Here is a 16,753-nt window from a genome sequence, read left to right as displayed (position 1 = left end):
CAGCGCTGGTGGATGTGTGCGGGCTCTGGTCCTTTGTGTTTCACTCCAAAAAAATGAAAAAAGATACTTTGAAGCGCAAGATGAGCTGGGGGAAGGGAGATGGGATGGGGGGCGGGGGGGGGAGCTGGGAAGAAATAATTGCCATGTCTGAAAACAGTTACTATGGCAGCAACAGCCGCCTTGCTGCTGGAGCGAAATGTTGGGGACCAGCGAGCGGTCCCTTTGTCAGAGACTCGCAGACACACATTTAGATGCTAATGCCGGCTTTAACCTTGGCTGCTTAACCTTCATATGATGGGGGGGGGGGGGGGGGGGGGCAGAAAAAGCAGAGGAGGGTGTGTGTGTGGAAAAGATGGGTTTCCTCTCCCTAAATTTGCCACTGAATGGACTTGGCAGACTCCTCTCAGCTGCGATTAAGACTGTTATTTCTACGCTTAACATTCAGGGGAGGTCTTAACAGCTTATTTATGGATAGCGGGCATTAGCTGCAGCATAATTTACCACTGCAACGCTCCTCTTTATCTCCATCCCCTTGGGATCATCTGATATAAGGCCGTTTTTTAGAATATCCCCTAGGTTTGATCAGCCTGTCTACCTAATCTTGCCTTTATTTATAACTCACAATCAATGCTGGGGTGAAAAAAGGAGGGGCACAGAGGAGGGAAGTGTCTCCTTTGGACTTTGGCTGTTGGGGGAAAGGAAATTTTGCCAGCCTGTTTAGAAAAGGAAGCCTTTCAACTTGAGGCTCGAAGCTGTCTTCAGCAGTGAGGATGAAGGAGGAGGGAGAGAAAGGGTTGGAAGTGACGGAGAGGGGGAATTCCCTGGGGAGTGCTGCCCTGCCACAACACCCAAGGCTGAAACAGCGTCTCCTGCACCGGACCCGGCACTCCTCACAGCCCAAAGGTAAATTCCTAAAACACAAACCTACTGCACACAGATTAACCACTAATTCTGGGTGCAGCCCAGGTTGCATTTGCCTTGGGATTATCCTGCACAGCAGCGTTTAAGAAAGCTTTTGCTGGAGCAATTCAGGCAGAAGCGAAGAGAGCGGTGACGGATCTGCTGGTGACTCCACTCACGGATATGACCCTTTTCTTCTATTTCTGGCATTTTTTTTCTTTAATGCTCCAGCTCCTGGAGTCAGGTGATCACTCACAGCTTTCTCTACTTGCTCTCATTACCTTTACGTGGTTGCAGAGAAAAGCCTGAACTCATGCCAGCTCAAAGGCCAGCTGATGAGGACAACCCCAGTGCACAACAGGTTTTCATTTTCCAGCCTGTGCAACGCCTGCGCCTTGCTTTTTGAGCGGCTGTGCAGAGCGTGGAGGCGATGCCACCTCACATGTGCCAAGGAGCGTTTCTCCCAGCTGCACGCTGGCGGGGATGCAGCTCCCTGCACTTTTCACGCTGTCACCACACGATGATTTCCATCAAAACTGCGCCCAGTGTCACCTCCAGAGACCGTCACAGTGAGCTGCCTGTATTTTTAATGATGGCATGTGTTAGCAGGTAGTCTTATCTCCATGCAAAGCCACAACACACATCCTTGGGATGAAATATGAATATGAGAAATGATCCCACTCCAGCCTGACAATCCTCACTGCACGCTGCGTGGTGAAAGCATCTTAAATTAAAAGCAGTATCTGTCTTCTGCAGCACACTTCTTTCTCCGGGGCTTTCTAGTTAAGCTGTCAGATACAGTTGATATTTATTTTATAAATGCTGTAAAAGAGGGGATAGGTAATATCGTAGGAACAACCCTGCTGCTGCTCTTCGTCTCAGAAGCAACACCAGAAATAAATGCAACGGCAAAGAGCAGGGCAGGCCTTCCCCAGAGCATGCAGTGGGGGTGGCTTCCCTGTCCCCACACTGGCCTGGAAGGGGCTTCCAGGAGGAGTAGCTGGGCCAGCAGCTACATGGCTTGGGGCACTGAGCTGTGCTGGGCCCTGGGGGGCTGGTTGGCCACAAGGACCTCAGGGGTTTTAACATGGGTTGAGGGTGTTGATAGCTTTGACAAAGTATGAGATGCAAAAAGCATTGACAGCAGTGGTTAGCCTGTCGTCCGCCCCCCCCCCCCCCCCGCCCTGGATTCAGCGCAGGTGAGGTTTTCCGTTCCCTGCATCTCTCGGCTTTGGGAGACTGTGCGAGCCCCTGGGGATGCAGATGCTCCGTGTCCTAGCACCAGGCTGGGGGGACGATGACTCCTGAGCTCTCTCGTCGCCAGCACAGGCTCTGCTTTTGCAGGAGCATCGCATCGCTCACCCGCTTTCCGGGCTTAGCTCGTCACCGGTCCCAGTCATCCCGCAGAGCTGTGCATGAACCACTTTTGCAACACCCCCCCCCCGATTCCCTCAGCCGGGGATGACACATGGTGCAGCAGAAGGTCCCTCCTCGTGTCTCACGCGCAATGAATGATGTTTCGGCTTGGTACTATTTTAAGGTGTTTGTTTTTTTTTTATGATTTCTGTGGTCGGTGACGATGCAAAGCGTAGGGATAAGCAAGCTTTAAGCACGGGGCAGGGGACACTCGCTCCCAGGCGACCGCGGGGCTGTCCCCGGGCAATGGAGCGCAGCAAGTCAGTTCCCCCGCCCCTCCGGCGGTGCAGGCAGGAGAAAGGCCGGGCAGGTGGGGGTGCAGGCAGGAGGAGAAAGGCCGGGCAGGTGGGGGTGCAGGCAGGGCGGGGGGGGCGGGCGGAGCCGGCGGAAGGCGGCGGCGCGGCCCCTCCTCCCGGGCGGGGCGGTGGCCGGCGGGTCCCGCAGCCCCGCCGCCGCGTGGAGCCGCGCTGCCTGCTGCCTGCCTGCTGCCTGCCTGCTCCCTGCCTGCTGCCCGCCTGCTGCCTGCTCGCTGCCCGCTCCCAGCCCAGCCCAGCTCGCCGCCGCCGCCGCCCCCCCCCAGCCGTGCCCCTGCGGGCCGGCGGCGCGGGGATGGGCGCGGGGCTGTGAGGGCGGCGTGAGCCGTGGCCATGGGGAACATCTCCTCCAACATCTCCGCCTTCCAGTCCCTGCACATCGTCATGCTGGGCCTGGACTCGGCGGGGAAGACCACGGTGCTGTACCGGTTGAAGTTCAACGAGTTCGTCAACACCGTGCCCACCATCGGTTTCAACACGGAGAAGATCCGGCTGAGCAACGGGACGGCCAAAGGCATCAGTTGCCACTTTTGGGACGTGGGTGGGCAGGAGAAGCTGCGCCCGCTCTGGAAGTCCTACAGCCGCTGCACCGATGGCATCATCTACGTGGTGGACTCGGTGGACGTGGACCGGCTGGAGGAGGCCAAAACAGAGCTGCACAAGGTGACCAAGTTCGCCGAGAACCAAGGTACCCCGCTGCTGGTCATCGCCAACAAGCAGGACCTGCCCAAGTCCCTGCCGGTGGCCGAGATCGAGAAGCAGCTGGCCCTCCACGAGCTGACCCCTTCCACCACCTACCACATCCAGCCCGCCTGCGCCATCATCGGCGAGGGGCTCACGGAGGGCATGGACAAGCTCTACGAGATGATCCTCAAGCGGAGGAAGTCCCTCAAGCAGAAGAAGAAGCGGTAGAAGCCCCGCGGACGCGGAGAGGGATGGGGAAGCAGACAAAGGAACCGAGGGGGAGAGAGAACCAAAGCGATTCTTTTGGGTTTAATCGTTATTATTATTATTTTTTCCTCTTTTTTCTCCCCCCGCCCCCCCTTTCCAAATGAAAAGACAATAGTGGTGACAACAAAGCCGCTCCCGCCAGCCAAGCCCACATCCCGGCTGCGGGCGAGAGCCGGGATCTCCCCTCTCCCACCGCCCCTTGCCGCGGACCACCGTCCTCCCAAGGGCCGGATCCGGATCTCCTGGGGCCCCTGGGCCGGGCTGGAGACGTGCTACCGGGCCGAGACCCCCTTCCGTCCTTCAAGACCACCGAGCTTTTTTTGTGTGCCGGGGGCGAACAGGGCAGGACCCTGTTGAAGTGCATTTGAGAGAAGCCCAGCGTGCTTCTGGATCTTTAACGGGGGGGGGGGGGGGAGATGCTATGTGGGGGGATGAAGGCAGCACCCGGGTTTGGCAAGATCAGCGGTGAGGGGGCTTCCCGATACTTGCCCGCATACCCGCATCCCTCCCCCACGTTTGTGGGTGGGAAGGGGTGTCGAAAGCGGAGGGGTGGGGGGGGTGGACCAGCACGAAATGTGTTGGGGGGAGGGTGATGGGTAAGAGGACAACCCCCCCACCCCCCTCCTGGCTGGTGGTGTAGGGTGCGGATGGGTGCAGAGCAAGGACAGGCAGCCTTCAGCCGGGGGGGGGGGGTGTTGCTAAGCCTGCGGCTCCGGGGGTGCCTAGCAGCTGCTGACCGGTGCTGAGCTTTAAGCTGCTTGCTTAAAAAAAAAGGAAAAAATCAAAAAAGGCAAGGGTTTGGGGTGAACGCTGCTGGAAGTGTTTGGGGGGGGGGGGGGTGTCCAGGAGTCCCCCTTCTCAAAGGCTTAATTGTGTCATCTTCTGAAGCAAAGCCCCGAGCAGGTCTTTATTGTGCCCAGGCAGAGGCATGCTCCAAGGTGCTAATTTGCTCCAGCTGGGGTGATCCAAACTAGGGGTTATTTAAAAAAAAAAAACACAAAACAAACAGAAAAAGCAAGCGTCATGGTACTGGTCACTGTGCTGTCGGTACAAGAGGTCAGGGCAGCGCTTGCTAAATGCGGGGTTTTGGGGGGGTCATGGCAGGGCAGGACGGACGGACAGCTGCCGGCACTGCCTGCTGAGATGGCCAGAGCTTGCAAAATCTCTGCTGGAAAGGGACTCGGCAGCGCTGGGAAAATGGCAGGGTGTGAGGAGACATGGGGGGCGGGGGGTGACATTGGGGGGTGCTAGTTTTTTATAAAGATTTAAACCCGATACAAAGCAGAGAGCCCCTTGCTGCCAGCATTAGCTGTGTGGGCTGCCTCTGCCTGCTGAGCACCCGGGGCAGGGTCAGGCCCCGCCGTGTTCTTCTGCAGGTGAATTTTGGTACCTGGAAGGGACTGGGGACCAAAAAGCCAGTTGTTGTCTGTGTTTTGGCCTGGGACCCAACTCTCTGGAGGAGAAAAGCAGGGTCTCGGCTTTCCATGCTGCCCATGGAGCAGAAGCAGGCAGCCCTCAGGGGCCAAATACCCTGAGTTTTGAGCCACTCAGGCTGGCAGGATTTTCTGGTGATTTTACACCGGCCTTCCCATTTGAAAACCCCTTCCCAGAGCAGCCAAGGAGAAACCACCAAGCAGACAAAAGAAAAATGCCCTTCAGGTTTCAGGGAGTTGATTCTCCCCTTGCACCAATGAGCGCGGCACCTTCCAAATAGCGGGTTTTTTTGTTAGGAAACAAATGTTGCAGCCAAGTAGTATTTCTCTTCTTGTGGGATTTGAGTTCCCAACGCAAGTCCTGACTTGTGTGCTGAGTGAGTGGGCTGGTCCCATCAGTTCAGGTGGCTCTGTTCCCGCTTCCTTGGGTTTTCTTTGCTTTGTCTTCACCTCCAACACTTTGGTACTTGCTGTCAAGAGAGGAAAAAAAATTATTTATTTTTGATGCCACAGAAGCCACGTGCAGTAACCCTTTTTTTTGGAGAGCGACCCATTTTAGAGGCGAAACATAAAGCTACGTTTTCCCCACCAACTCAAAAGCGATCAGGTTTTAACAATGACACGTGCAGGCTATTAGTTGTGGGTTTTGCCTCCTTGCTGTCAAGACGTAGGTCTTGATTTAGCAAACGCTGGCATGGAAGACCCGGTGGCATGCATTTACGGAGTTCGGTCCTTCCTGGGAGTTTGTTACACCCAGCTCAGCTGAGCATCCCCTTAGAGAAATGGCTGGTTTTTGGCAGAGCACTGAAGCATGCACTGAACTGGCAGCGCAGGCTTGAAGCTTCAGCTGAGCCAGGTGGGACGCTGTTGTGGTGCCGTTCCTACCAACTCTGCTTTCTGCAATAATTAAAAAGACTTTTCCAATTAGTAGCTAATGGCTTCCGTGGTATTTCTGTAACGTTTCACAACTGTACGCTGATTTTTCCTGTATGAAGATGTGTGTCGCCTACGGTGGACTAGAAGAAGAGGTGCCTCAGCAAAACAGTGGTTAAAGGAAACTGCATGGGTTGTTGCTCTGAAAAATGAGCTGGGCTTTTTGCAAGGTTGTGCATCTTCTCTAAATATGTTTGAATGACCTTTTCTTTTTTTTTTAGCAGCTATCACAAGGTACCAGTCTCATTTTCCCAGGTACCTTCGCAGTGTTCCCATCAGTGTTGGATATCCTGCTGCGCGTGTCCTACCCTTGCCATTGTCCGTCAGTCTCTGTTCCTCCTGTCTTTTCTTCTTTTTTTAAAAGATGCAGACATAATGCTGTGAACCGAAATAAATTATTTATACAATGAAAGGGCCTGATTAAAAAAAAAAAGTGTTCTTCTGCTTATTTCTCTAATATCAATGCTGCATTTTACAGTTGGTTCTCGTTGCATGTTATGAAGGAGCTGGGCATGGGGACGGAGAAGGGACCTACTCAGGATCACTCTGCACCCAGCGGTATACTGGCATGGGTCTGTCACATGGCGTTCCTCTGCAGCGTGTCCCTCTAGGACGTGGGGAACATCGATAATTTTGCAGTTAATGAAATCTGAGCTCTTTTGCAGGACACTTAATTTCTCTGCATTTCTGCTGCTGTCCGTGAAAGGGGACAATACTGTTTGGTGTGGGTATTTTCTTCCCTCACCTCTTTTTATTTTAAATCCATGTGAAGGAGGCGATCACCCTGTGCACAGCACTTAGAAGAGGAAGCGAGAAAGTTTTGGGTTTGCTCAGTGTGGCTTTTTTAAATGCGTGTCCTCAGGCAAGCCCGTTGCAGCGGCAGGGCGCCAGGTCTGCAGGGGTTAAAGCACCAGGCGGGCAGCTGAGAACAGGATGCTGCAGGGCTGGAGGCTGCCTCTGCTCCTGGGTGGCTGCTAACACAGGAAACACAGGGTGACATTTCGGAGAGGAGAGCCGGAGCTGGGTGGTAAATGACTCCTTGCTTTCTTTTTAAAACGGTGACATGGCAGCCAGGGAGGAAATGATAAGCCCAGTTCGCGAAAGTGCGATTTGGCTGGGCTCATGAGCGCTTAACCTGCTCGAGGGTTGCGCTAGGCTTCTCTCTGCTGCCCAGGTGGACCCCCTGGTTTCCAGGGTGCAGAGTGCCCAGGCAAGAGGATGTGCTGTTCGCTTTGCAGGGTCAGGGTCTTGGGGCTCTAAAGGGTTGCAGGACCTCAAAATGAACCTGAAGGCTTATCCAGTGATGCAGTTACTGAGCTCCTATCAAGGCTGTTGGTTCACGCCCAGAAACCGCTTGAAGCTGTGCTGGATGGTGATCAGTGGCACTCGAGGATTGAGTTGCTGAGTGCTCAGCTGCCTCGTGACCATGTGGAGAGCCTCTGAAAGGTGCAGTTCCCCACAGGCTCCTTCCTCGCACAGACCGTCACCAACGGGTTCCTGTCTCTCTGCCACAGGGGTGGCATGGTGGGCAGCATGGTCCGGTCCAGCGCTCCTCAAGATGCTTCTGACCATTGCTTCCCTTTGCCCCTCCAGCCCTGTTTTTCAGGCAGCATGCGGGACATCATGTTTCTTCTGGCCTGCGTTTCATGGATCTGAAAGCCCAGGAGCGGATGCTGCACTGCCTGCACCCTCCTTAGCGTGAAGGGACTCATCCTCACCGATCCCACCCAGTGGGAGCCGATTTATGGAGGTTTTCCTGCTGGCACGGAGTCGTGCACACTGGCATTGTGTCCCTGTTCAGGCTTATCTGTGCCCCAGGGGGCCCAGACTTGGATCCCTTGGGCACACAGGGTGACATGCTATGTCCCGCATGGAGCTGGGGGGGGCTTTCCTCCTCCTGGTTTAATGGGGGGAACCATGCCTGTCCCTGTGATGGAGGAAGAAAAACAGCCAGAAGGGTTTGGGCTGTAGGTTTTGAGAGGCTGTGACTTTGTGCGTGTGTGACTGTGTAACTGGATCTCCCCCCCCAGCTCTGTGAGCAGGGTGGGGGGGGCTGAGCTGGGATGTCTCAGTTTATTTTACTGCCAAAGCCACTGGCTTGCGGGAAGGGGCAGGAGGGGTTGTGTCTTCTTGCAAGCAAAGCTCCTTGTGCCTCGAGCTGCAAGGACAGACATCCTCCTTCAAGCCACACAGCCTCTCCTCCTGGCCAGAGAGTGCTTTTGTCAGCAGGGGTTTTTGCGTGTTTAGGCCAGTTGTCATGAAAACATTGCACAAGAAGCGTGCTGACCTTGTGATGCCCTGAAGCAGCATGCCGGCTGTGATTTATGCTGCCATACCATCTCCCCAAGCAGGCAGTTCAGCGAAACAGCAAGTGATGCTGGAGCCATGGTCCCCAGCCCAATGTTTGGGGACCCTCATGGCATGTGGAGCCCAAGCCATCAGGCAATGCCCAAGGATGCTCCCCCTGCATGGGACCAGCGGGGAGAAAAAAGCAGTGAGGAAGCAGTTGGGCTGTCAGCTGCATCGGATCTCCACAGGCATGGGCTAGGAGCGGGTGACAAGGACCTGCAACCTTTCAAATGGCAGAAAGGCAAGAAGAGAACGGACCAGGGATGGGGTCTAGCCAGCAGCAGGAGGAGTTGGGGTCAGGACAGAAATAAGTAGAGAGAAGCTACCAGTGTGTCTCCCACCGCTTCCCTGCAGGTCCCTGACATACCCTCTCTGAAGGCCACCAAGGGAGGGCTGCTGAGCAATTTCCACTTGCTCTCATGGACAAGGGTGCTTCAAGCACCTCTCTGATGGCTTGGAATGTCCTACGTTTTCATGCATATAGCTTGATGAGGACTCCACCCCAAGAGCTCTGCAGCTCCTCTTCTGCAGGTTCTGCCTTGCCTCTTAGTGTCTCAGTTACACGGGGCCTTCTCCCTCTCTTTCCCTGGTTTGCCTTGTTAAGCTAAATCCCTCTGGTTTATTTCAAATGGGATTTGCCTCCCAAGCAAGTCTCTTTAAAAGAATCATCTTGGTTACTGTAATTTGTAGGGCACTGAATCCTTGAAGCATGGTCTAATGCAAAGAGAGCTATATCTTTGCACAGCACAAGGTGCTTCTGGTCAAAGTTTGGGTGTGGTGAGGATGACCATCTCTTTAGAATGGTCTATAAACCATTAGAAGAAGAAAAAAAAATCCCACGCTGATTCAAACTAGGACCCCGTTTGCTTTGTTTTCAGTCAGCTCCATCCTAAAGCTTCTTGAATGTGAATTACCCCAAATCACATGTACTTTTTGTCTGAGCAGCAAAAGGCCACTGCTGTGAGTGAGGTCTGCAGGACGCTAGGCACTTTACACACATCTCATGCAAAAAAAAGGTAGCGCTTGCCTAGTAGACTGAAATTGAGACATTTCAGCACAAGCATATTCTCATTGAGGATAGTTCATGATGACTAGGGAATATGGAGAGCCCAGTCTGGAAATATTTGCTCTAATAAACCATTCTGTTTATTTCAGCTTACCTTGTGTTTGCTTCCCTCAGATATTCGAGTGAGATTTAAGGGAGGAACGCTTACAAAAAAGAGCAACTCTCCAGCAACTGCATTAAAATACTGATGAAAAGTGAGTTATGAAGCCTATAAATCGCCCAGGTGTTTGCACTGGAGCTATACTCAGCCGACAGGTGACCAGAAATAATCCCAAGTGCCTAATGACCCCCTTGTCCTCCCTCCCTGACAGCCTTGACTAATGACATCTTATGGCTTGCAAAAATGCTGCAGCACGAGGAGAGTCTGTGAGAAGTGCTGCTGAGCCCAGGGCCACGGGGCGCTGGGGGAGAGGTACGACAGCCTGCTTGCAGACACTGGGGAATAGAAGGCGGAGATCATCTCACCCAGCTCTTCATCAACCCACAGATGATGATGATGATGATTGTTATATTTAATTATTATTTATTATTATTTTTATTACTTTGGCCCAGTGGTACCCAAATTTTGCAGCTGGAGTGGACTACTGTCAGCTCATGAAATTTCTTGTGATCCCCCAGTGCTGGGGCTGAAGCATTCCCAAAAGTTGGTGTCTGGGGAGACAGGCAAACCTGAAGCTCCTGATCCCACCTGGCATTGCTTTCAAGTCTGGATTTTGCTGCTGGAAAGAGGGCAGAACACAAAGCTGGGTTCAATGTGGTTTTCCAGTGTCTGCTACTGGCTCCTGCCTTACCTTGGCCACATCACTTTAGATGCCCTCAGACTTCTTTTCCACAGGTGTAAAACAAGGTTGCCAGCATTTTTCTTACTCCCAAGGCTAAAAAAAGAAATCGGTGCTGGAGGTGTGATACTCAGATCCCCATACTAAAGATGCTAAACCTGCAGGATGGTCCCTTACATGGTGAGGAAAGGGCTTGAATGGTGCTTGGGTGGGGGAAGGTTGCTGCAGGTCTGAGTACTCCTGCTTGCACTGTGGGCGGAAGAGCTACATCAGGGCTGAGTGCCTCAGTTCAGCATCCAGCAGCTCCATGCCATGCTGACTTTATTTTATGACCTGTGGCTCTCTCAAACCCTCCAGCCGTATCCTCCAAGTTATGGCTGCAAGAGAGAGGTTAATAACCCATTTTAAACCCTGGACTCCATACTTGTGGGCTCCCCTGCAGCTACAGGGATGGTAATGGAAGTCCTGCAGGCAGAGGAGATGGCACAGAAGCTCCCATCACCACCGTAGCACTGTGCCAGCAGTGGACAGGCCGTGTCTCCAGGGCTGGAGGCAGCTCAGGACCCTGCAGATGCACCCACGCAGAGGTGAAAGACCAGCGTGGCAATGGGAAACGGGAACACAGGGCAATTGTTGTGCTGGTTAATGTTTAAATAGCTCTTGGGAAGCCCTCTTCTTTGCCACTTGCATTCTCTAACAAGGGGGCCCTTTCAACTCTTTGGCAATTTCCCCATCCTTTGGCTTCTGCTGCCTGTTTAAAATGTCCAAAGGCAGGAGGGGGAATGGCAATGCTGCAGCTTTGCAATGTTTTCTTGCCCCCCACCTCCTTCCAGGATAGACCACGCTCTTTCCCAGCCAGCCTTAGAAACCACCTGATTACTTAGAAGGAGGGATCTGTTAGAGCTGGTTGGTGCCAAGATGATGATGGGTTGTGGGGAAAAAAAAAAAACCAAAATAACAACCCACCACCCATACACTATTCTTGGAGTGTGTGCTCGGTTGTTCCCCATCCAACGTAGCTAGTGACAGCCACATCTCCAGAAGAACTGGCCAACTGCACAGGTCTTTGTCTCCCATTCATGGCCAAGGGGTAGCATCTGGTGATGCCACCAGAGAGGTGGGGAGACCTTGCTGATGTCTCCCCACAAACCTCAGCCCATCCCTGGGACCTGCTGCATTTCTTCTGGGACTTCCAGCAGCTCCGGAGCATCTCAGACTGAGAATGGGGCAAGGATGGTTTAAATTTAGCCCCTGCCGGTTTTGCCTGCAGCTTGTGATGCCAAAGCCAGCCATCTTCCCACCCAGCCCAGCCTCTCCTAAGGTGCTGCCCACCTTCATCTTTTCATCACAAGGGTGTGATGCAAAAAGTCCCACGATGATTTGTCTCTCATCAGCTGCAAAACCTCATGCAGGACAAATACCCCATCCTTCCCCTGCCAACCCCCTGTAAAACTCGATTAGAGCAAAGCAGGTGTGTGTGTGTGTGTTGGGGGGGCCTAAAACTGTTTGTTAAACCTCAGCATCAGCATTTCTTTTTAGCCTGGCTGCTCTGTGACCCTGGTAACTGCTGGGGTGTAATGGGTGCAAACCAAAGCGTGAGTGCAGGCAAGGAAGCCCCAGTGTGACAATGTGTTTGAAGAGCATGGTGGAGCATGAGGCAGCCATAAACCTGTCGGGAGGTCACTGAAGGGGCTGGTTTGGGAAAAGTGAGCCCTGCTGGAGTTTTATTACTGTGGCCTGAGGGTTTTATAACCTCTGAGGATGCTCTGAGCTGAGCAGAGCCTGTACTGGCTCTTTTTAAGCTAAAAATTGGCTTCGTTCTGGATGAGGGACAGCCTGGGAGAAGAGGGCTTGGGGTCCATGAGCAATGTCCTCATTCCCCAACACCTCCCCACACCAGCCTTACTGCAGGACTGGAGCCCAGGTGCCTCTTGAGGCAGCACCCACCCCTGTTTATGGATTGCTAATGCCAAGGCTTGATGTTTATCATGCAGTTGCCCATGGGAGACTTCGGTGCCCAACGCTCCTTTATTTTTAGCTAGATAACAGAGAGAGTGACGCAGAAAGATGGGAGGGAGAAGGAGGGGCTGTATCTGCTGAGACCGTGGCAATGTTCAAGTTCTTTATCTGTAATTACTTGCAAATAAGTCCTGGGTATGTTTATATATATATCTATATTTTTTATCCAACCCCTGTTCCGTTTTATATATATATATATATATAATTGCACCCAGGGAGAGTATGCTGGAAATATTTCGTTAGCTCTTGTGTCACCAGGACCTTATTTTCCCCAGGGTTTCAGCGCCAGCAGGCAACCATGTACCAGGTTCCCAGCAGGGCTGGCATGGCAGCCCAAGCATGTGTTAGGAGAGAGAAACGCTGGGCTGACTTCAAATGTGAGTTGGAGTTGGAAGAGCCTCATCTTCACTGATGGCTGAAGGACCTGCATTGCAACTTATGAAAGCTGCTTTCCCCCATTGTGGTCAGGCACGTGCCTGATGGCACTGGGCACTGGGATGCGGTAGGATCCTCATCCCAGCGCTGAGCTGAATAGTTCTCTGCCAGCTCATGGGACCGAGGTCTGGTGTGGGGCTCACCAACTCCAACCCCTTCAAGAACGCTTCTTGCCTACTGGCTGAGCCATGGCTCTGCCCGCTCCTCTTAAAGAGCTTATTTCTTTTGGTGATTTGGAGCCTTTTAATTTCCAGCCCACAACATTTCCCAACCACTCTGTGCCCTTTGGCCCCTGTGCCAGAGTTATCCCTCAGCTCAAGCAGCTCTCCTCTGCGCTGGGTGCGGATGCGTTTATAGAGGCAATCACAGCTCTCTGAGTCACCATCCTGTGGGACAGAGAAGAACCTCTCCATGTCCCCACTAAAACGGGTCCTATTTCTGCTCTGAAACCCAGGAGGGTGGTAGGGGGAAATTCAATGAGATAAGAAACCCAGAGTGTCCTCCACACTTGGGCTGAGGGTACATCAGAAAGCTAGAGGTGGCAGCGATGCATTTGATGGGCTGGGCACAGTGAGGTGTCTTTTCAAGCCTGTTTGCCTGGGCAGAGAGGGACAGACCCAAATTTCCACTAAGCCCTGAACTGAGTACTGCAGTGGAGCTGCCCACAGAGGCAGCACAGGGATGGCCATCCTGACCCCGTCACTGCCTGCTCCCGGGCAGACTCAGCCCTGGGAGGTCATGTCTTGGTGATCAATAAACTAGGGTGAGAGAGGCCCCGTGCAACATTTTGGCATCTGTAATGGAGCTGCTTGGAAACCATCCAGTGCTCCTCCTCTCTTGCCATCCAAAAAGGAGAATTCATCAAAAATGAGCCATTTCATGGAAATGCTGATGGCAAAATGCCACTACGAGGGTGAAAAAGAAACAAGCCGCAGTGACCTTGAGCATTTGGATAATGCTGAGACAACATTTCTGGAATGGATCATGTTTGCTTTGAGATGGCTTTTTACTGGAAATTTTTTAAGGCATGTTCTGTTATTAAATGTATATAATGAAATCTACCTTGCAATCTGAGCAGGGCACAAGAGGAGCCTGTGCTCCACAGCACCGCTTCTCCCCCAGCACAGCATCTCTGGCCTCCTCCCAACGGGGTGATGCTCCGTGAGAGCATCCAACCCCGACACATGTGGGTCCTTTGGCCTCTCTGGGAGGTCCTTCCATCTTCTGCATGCTGTGGCTTTTTTCTCGCTGGGTATCCAGGAATCTCAAGTATCAGTAGTCCAGAAATCCCAGGGAACTCTCAGGAGCAGAAATTGCAGAAGAAGAAATCCTATCCCTTTTCCCCCTGCTCCCAACCTTCTGCCCCATTGGAGCTTCTTTTATCACGAAATATGCAGAAAATCATTGGGTCTCTAATGTTCTGAACTCCTTCAGTCAAGACAAGACTTGGCTTGCAAAGAATGTGAATAATTTATGTGTAGATAATAATGAGAGGGAGAGCACGAGGAAAAAGGAGTTTGTCTTTCATTCCCCTCAGTGCTGCTCCCAAGGCTTTGCCCTACCCAGAATAGCTATTCCTGATTATCCCAGGTGGACTAATTTACGTGGAGACCTTCCTCCAACTCTGTAAGCAGAACCCTCCTTTTGCTTTAATGCAATCCACTGTGGATGCAATTGATAAATAGGGGGGAAAAAAACCCCACAAACCCAAACTTTTCTCCCCAGATTCACCCTAAACCTGTATTCTTTTGCACCCTTGCATATCCTGAACTAGCTTTTCTCTGTAGGTAGGTCCCCGGGAGCAGCACAGAAATCCAGCTTCCAGTTCCAGCTCTGGCCTTGCAAATGCAGTGACTCACTCTAAAGAAACCTCATCGTGCTGGCATAAGCCAGAAGCCCTGACGCTTTTTTTTTTTTTGAGAAGCCTTAGCAAGGGCAAATATATAGCTTGTGAAAAAGTATCATGGCAGAAAAACAGCTTAAATAAACAGATTTAGTATATGAAATGTCAGGAGATTTTTGACTGCAGAAAAATGCCTGAGAGCCTTAAACTTTGTGGTGCGACTTTGAGAGGCAGATTCAGTTCTTGGTTCTGTATAACATCCTGCAATGCCTAAATGGGGCAAAGGCACAAAAATAGTTGAAGATCTACAGCTTAGCTACTCTTTGCAGCAGGGGGAAATGTTGAAAAGGAAGGGGAAGGTGTTTGGAAGTAGGAAACAGAGACTACAGTGCATCTCTCCTCTTGATGTGAGTGCCCAGGACATGGCTAAGGGCAGATCATGAAAAGTCTACTCCTGCTGGCAAAACATAGCTGAAGGCAAGGGGGACCAGCGGTGGTTAGAGCTGAAAAGGTAAATCTGCTCAAAAAGATGCCCTTTTTGGTGAGCGGATTATTGGCAGCTTCAAATCTGATTCAGAAAATAATGCAGGGAAATTTCTAAAAAGCTCAGACTTTTTTTTCCTCTCTCCATCTCAAAAGGGACTGATCTGTTTCTTTTCAAAAGAAAGAGAGGTTAAGCCTCACTCCATCCCCATGTTGCTTTTTTTCTTGTCCTGTCTTGACTTTGCTGTTGATGGGGTCACTTCTTAGAAAAACAAACCAACCCACACGGAGATTTTCTCTCCTCCCCATCCTCAACACCCGCCATTAGCAGAAGTGGGGATATGATGGGAGTGGGGTTGGTTTACTGTCCCTGTTTGAAACCTCCCCTTCAGCCAGAGCCCACATTAACAGCAAGAAGGTCTAAAGGTTGTGTCTTGACTGAGTGAAATAGGACGGAGAGGGAGCTTTGCAAAAATGGCGCCTAGCTAAGTTGATCCAATTCCTTGGTGCAGTTATGAGCTAAAACTGGTGGAAAGTAACATTCTGATTAAAAAAGACGCTACTTTGTCAAAATCGGGTTAGCCTCATGCATGCACAGGTAGACGCCTCTTCCCTCCTTCCCTGGGCACTGCTGGAGCCGGCGCAGATGGGAGCAGAGTCCTGCTGTGGCTTGTCTATGCTGGGCTGCTGGTGACAGTGGGGAGGCTTCCCCAGGGACATCCCGGGCAGCCAGCGGGGCCGATGGAGAAGGCAAGCACAGCCCGCGGTGATGCATGGCTTCCAGCCCACCCAGGCTCTTTCCCCTCAACTTCAGCCCTTGCTCGGGCAAGCTAACGTAGGGCAGCTGACAGCACAGGGCTGTGCAGGATGGGCATGGACAGCATGCCTGTGGATAACGTGCCTTTAATTACTATTAATTACTTAATCGTGCTCTCCACGGCTCTGCTTAAGACAACCGCGTTAATTGCTCACAAACAAGCTCTGGACACATACAAGCTGTAACAGAGACAGTAAGTCATTTAAATCCCGTCCCCTGCGGGTTTGGCCCCTTGTCATCCTCCTTTCAACCTGCCACAGAAGACACAGTTTCTGGTGATTTGCTCCAGGGCTTCTGTGTGAGTTTTCCAGATGATTTTCAGGTTGACCTGATGGCCCAAGGTCTTGCTTCAGGGTGCTCTCACCTCCTTGGGGACTATCAAGGCATGGAAGATCATTTCCAGCAGCTCAAGGGGGACATCTCAAGCTCTGGCTTTCAAGGCCAGGAGTGACAGTGGAGTCCCTTCCCTGCCCCGGTGCTTCTCTTTCAGCTCAGCTGAGACGTGGCTCTCAGTCATCAGGAGAAATGGGAAGCAAGAAGAGGGAATGAAACTCCAGGATCCTTGCAGAGCCCTGTTCAGGCTCCAGCAAAGTCCCTGAGCCGGGCTGGATGCATCAAGTTCTGCAAGACAAGAACAATGTAGGACAGAGTGAAAAATTCAGTTTTAAGCCTAGAGTGCTCAGGCTAGGCCTAATGTCTTTGAGGGAAAGCAGCAAGTCCTAAGTGTGGAAGAATTAAAAAGAAATTGACTTACAAAACAAAACACTGGCAGAATCTTAAATCGACATCAGCTCCAGGCAACAAAGTAAGTCAATCACAATCACATTTTCCAGGCCATGCTCATTGTCAGACATGGTCTTAGCACAGGGTGGGAGGGGGAGGAAAAAATACAAACTTAAATTTGTATGGGTGAAACCAAGAAAACCCACGGCTACAGCATCAAGAACCGCATCAGCCAAAACTTAAGAAGGTCACATGGCAACCATTCCCAAGATGAGACAGGAGGAAGGTATAG

The 16,753-nt window shown here is 52.0% G+C and overlaps 1 protein-coding gene across 1 annotated transcript; it reads left to right on the top strand.

Annotated features, from left to right (window-relative positions):
- Positions 1–2,738: 2,738 nt before the first annotated feature.
- On the top strand, positions 2,739–5,944 carry ARL4C (ARF like GTPase 4C). Its single transcript, XM_069782154.1, has one exon. The coding sequence runs from the start codon at positions 2,964–2,966 to the stop codon at positions 3,540–3,542; it is 579 nt and encodes a 192-aa protein (XP_069638255.1). The 5' UTR covers positions 2,739–2,963; the 3' UTR covers positions 3,543–5,944.
- Positions 5,945–16,753: the final 10,809 nt, after the last annotated feature.

Source organism: Haliaeetus albicilla, chromosome 4, assembly GCF_947461875.1.
Source record: "Haliaeetus albicilla chromosome 4, bHalAlb1.1, whole genome shotgun sequence".
Lineage (NCBI taxonomy): Eukaryota > Metazoa > Chordata > Aves > Accipitriformes > Accipitridae > Haliaeetus > Haliaeetus albicilla.
Note: the sequence above shows the minus strand (reverse complement) of the source record. Positions and strands in the feature narration are given on the sequence as shown.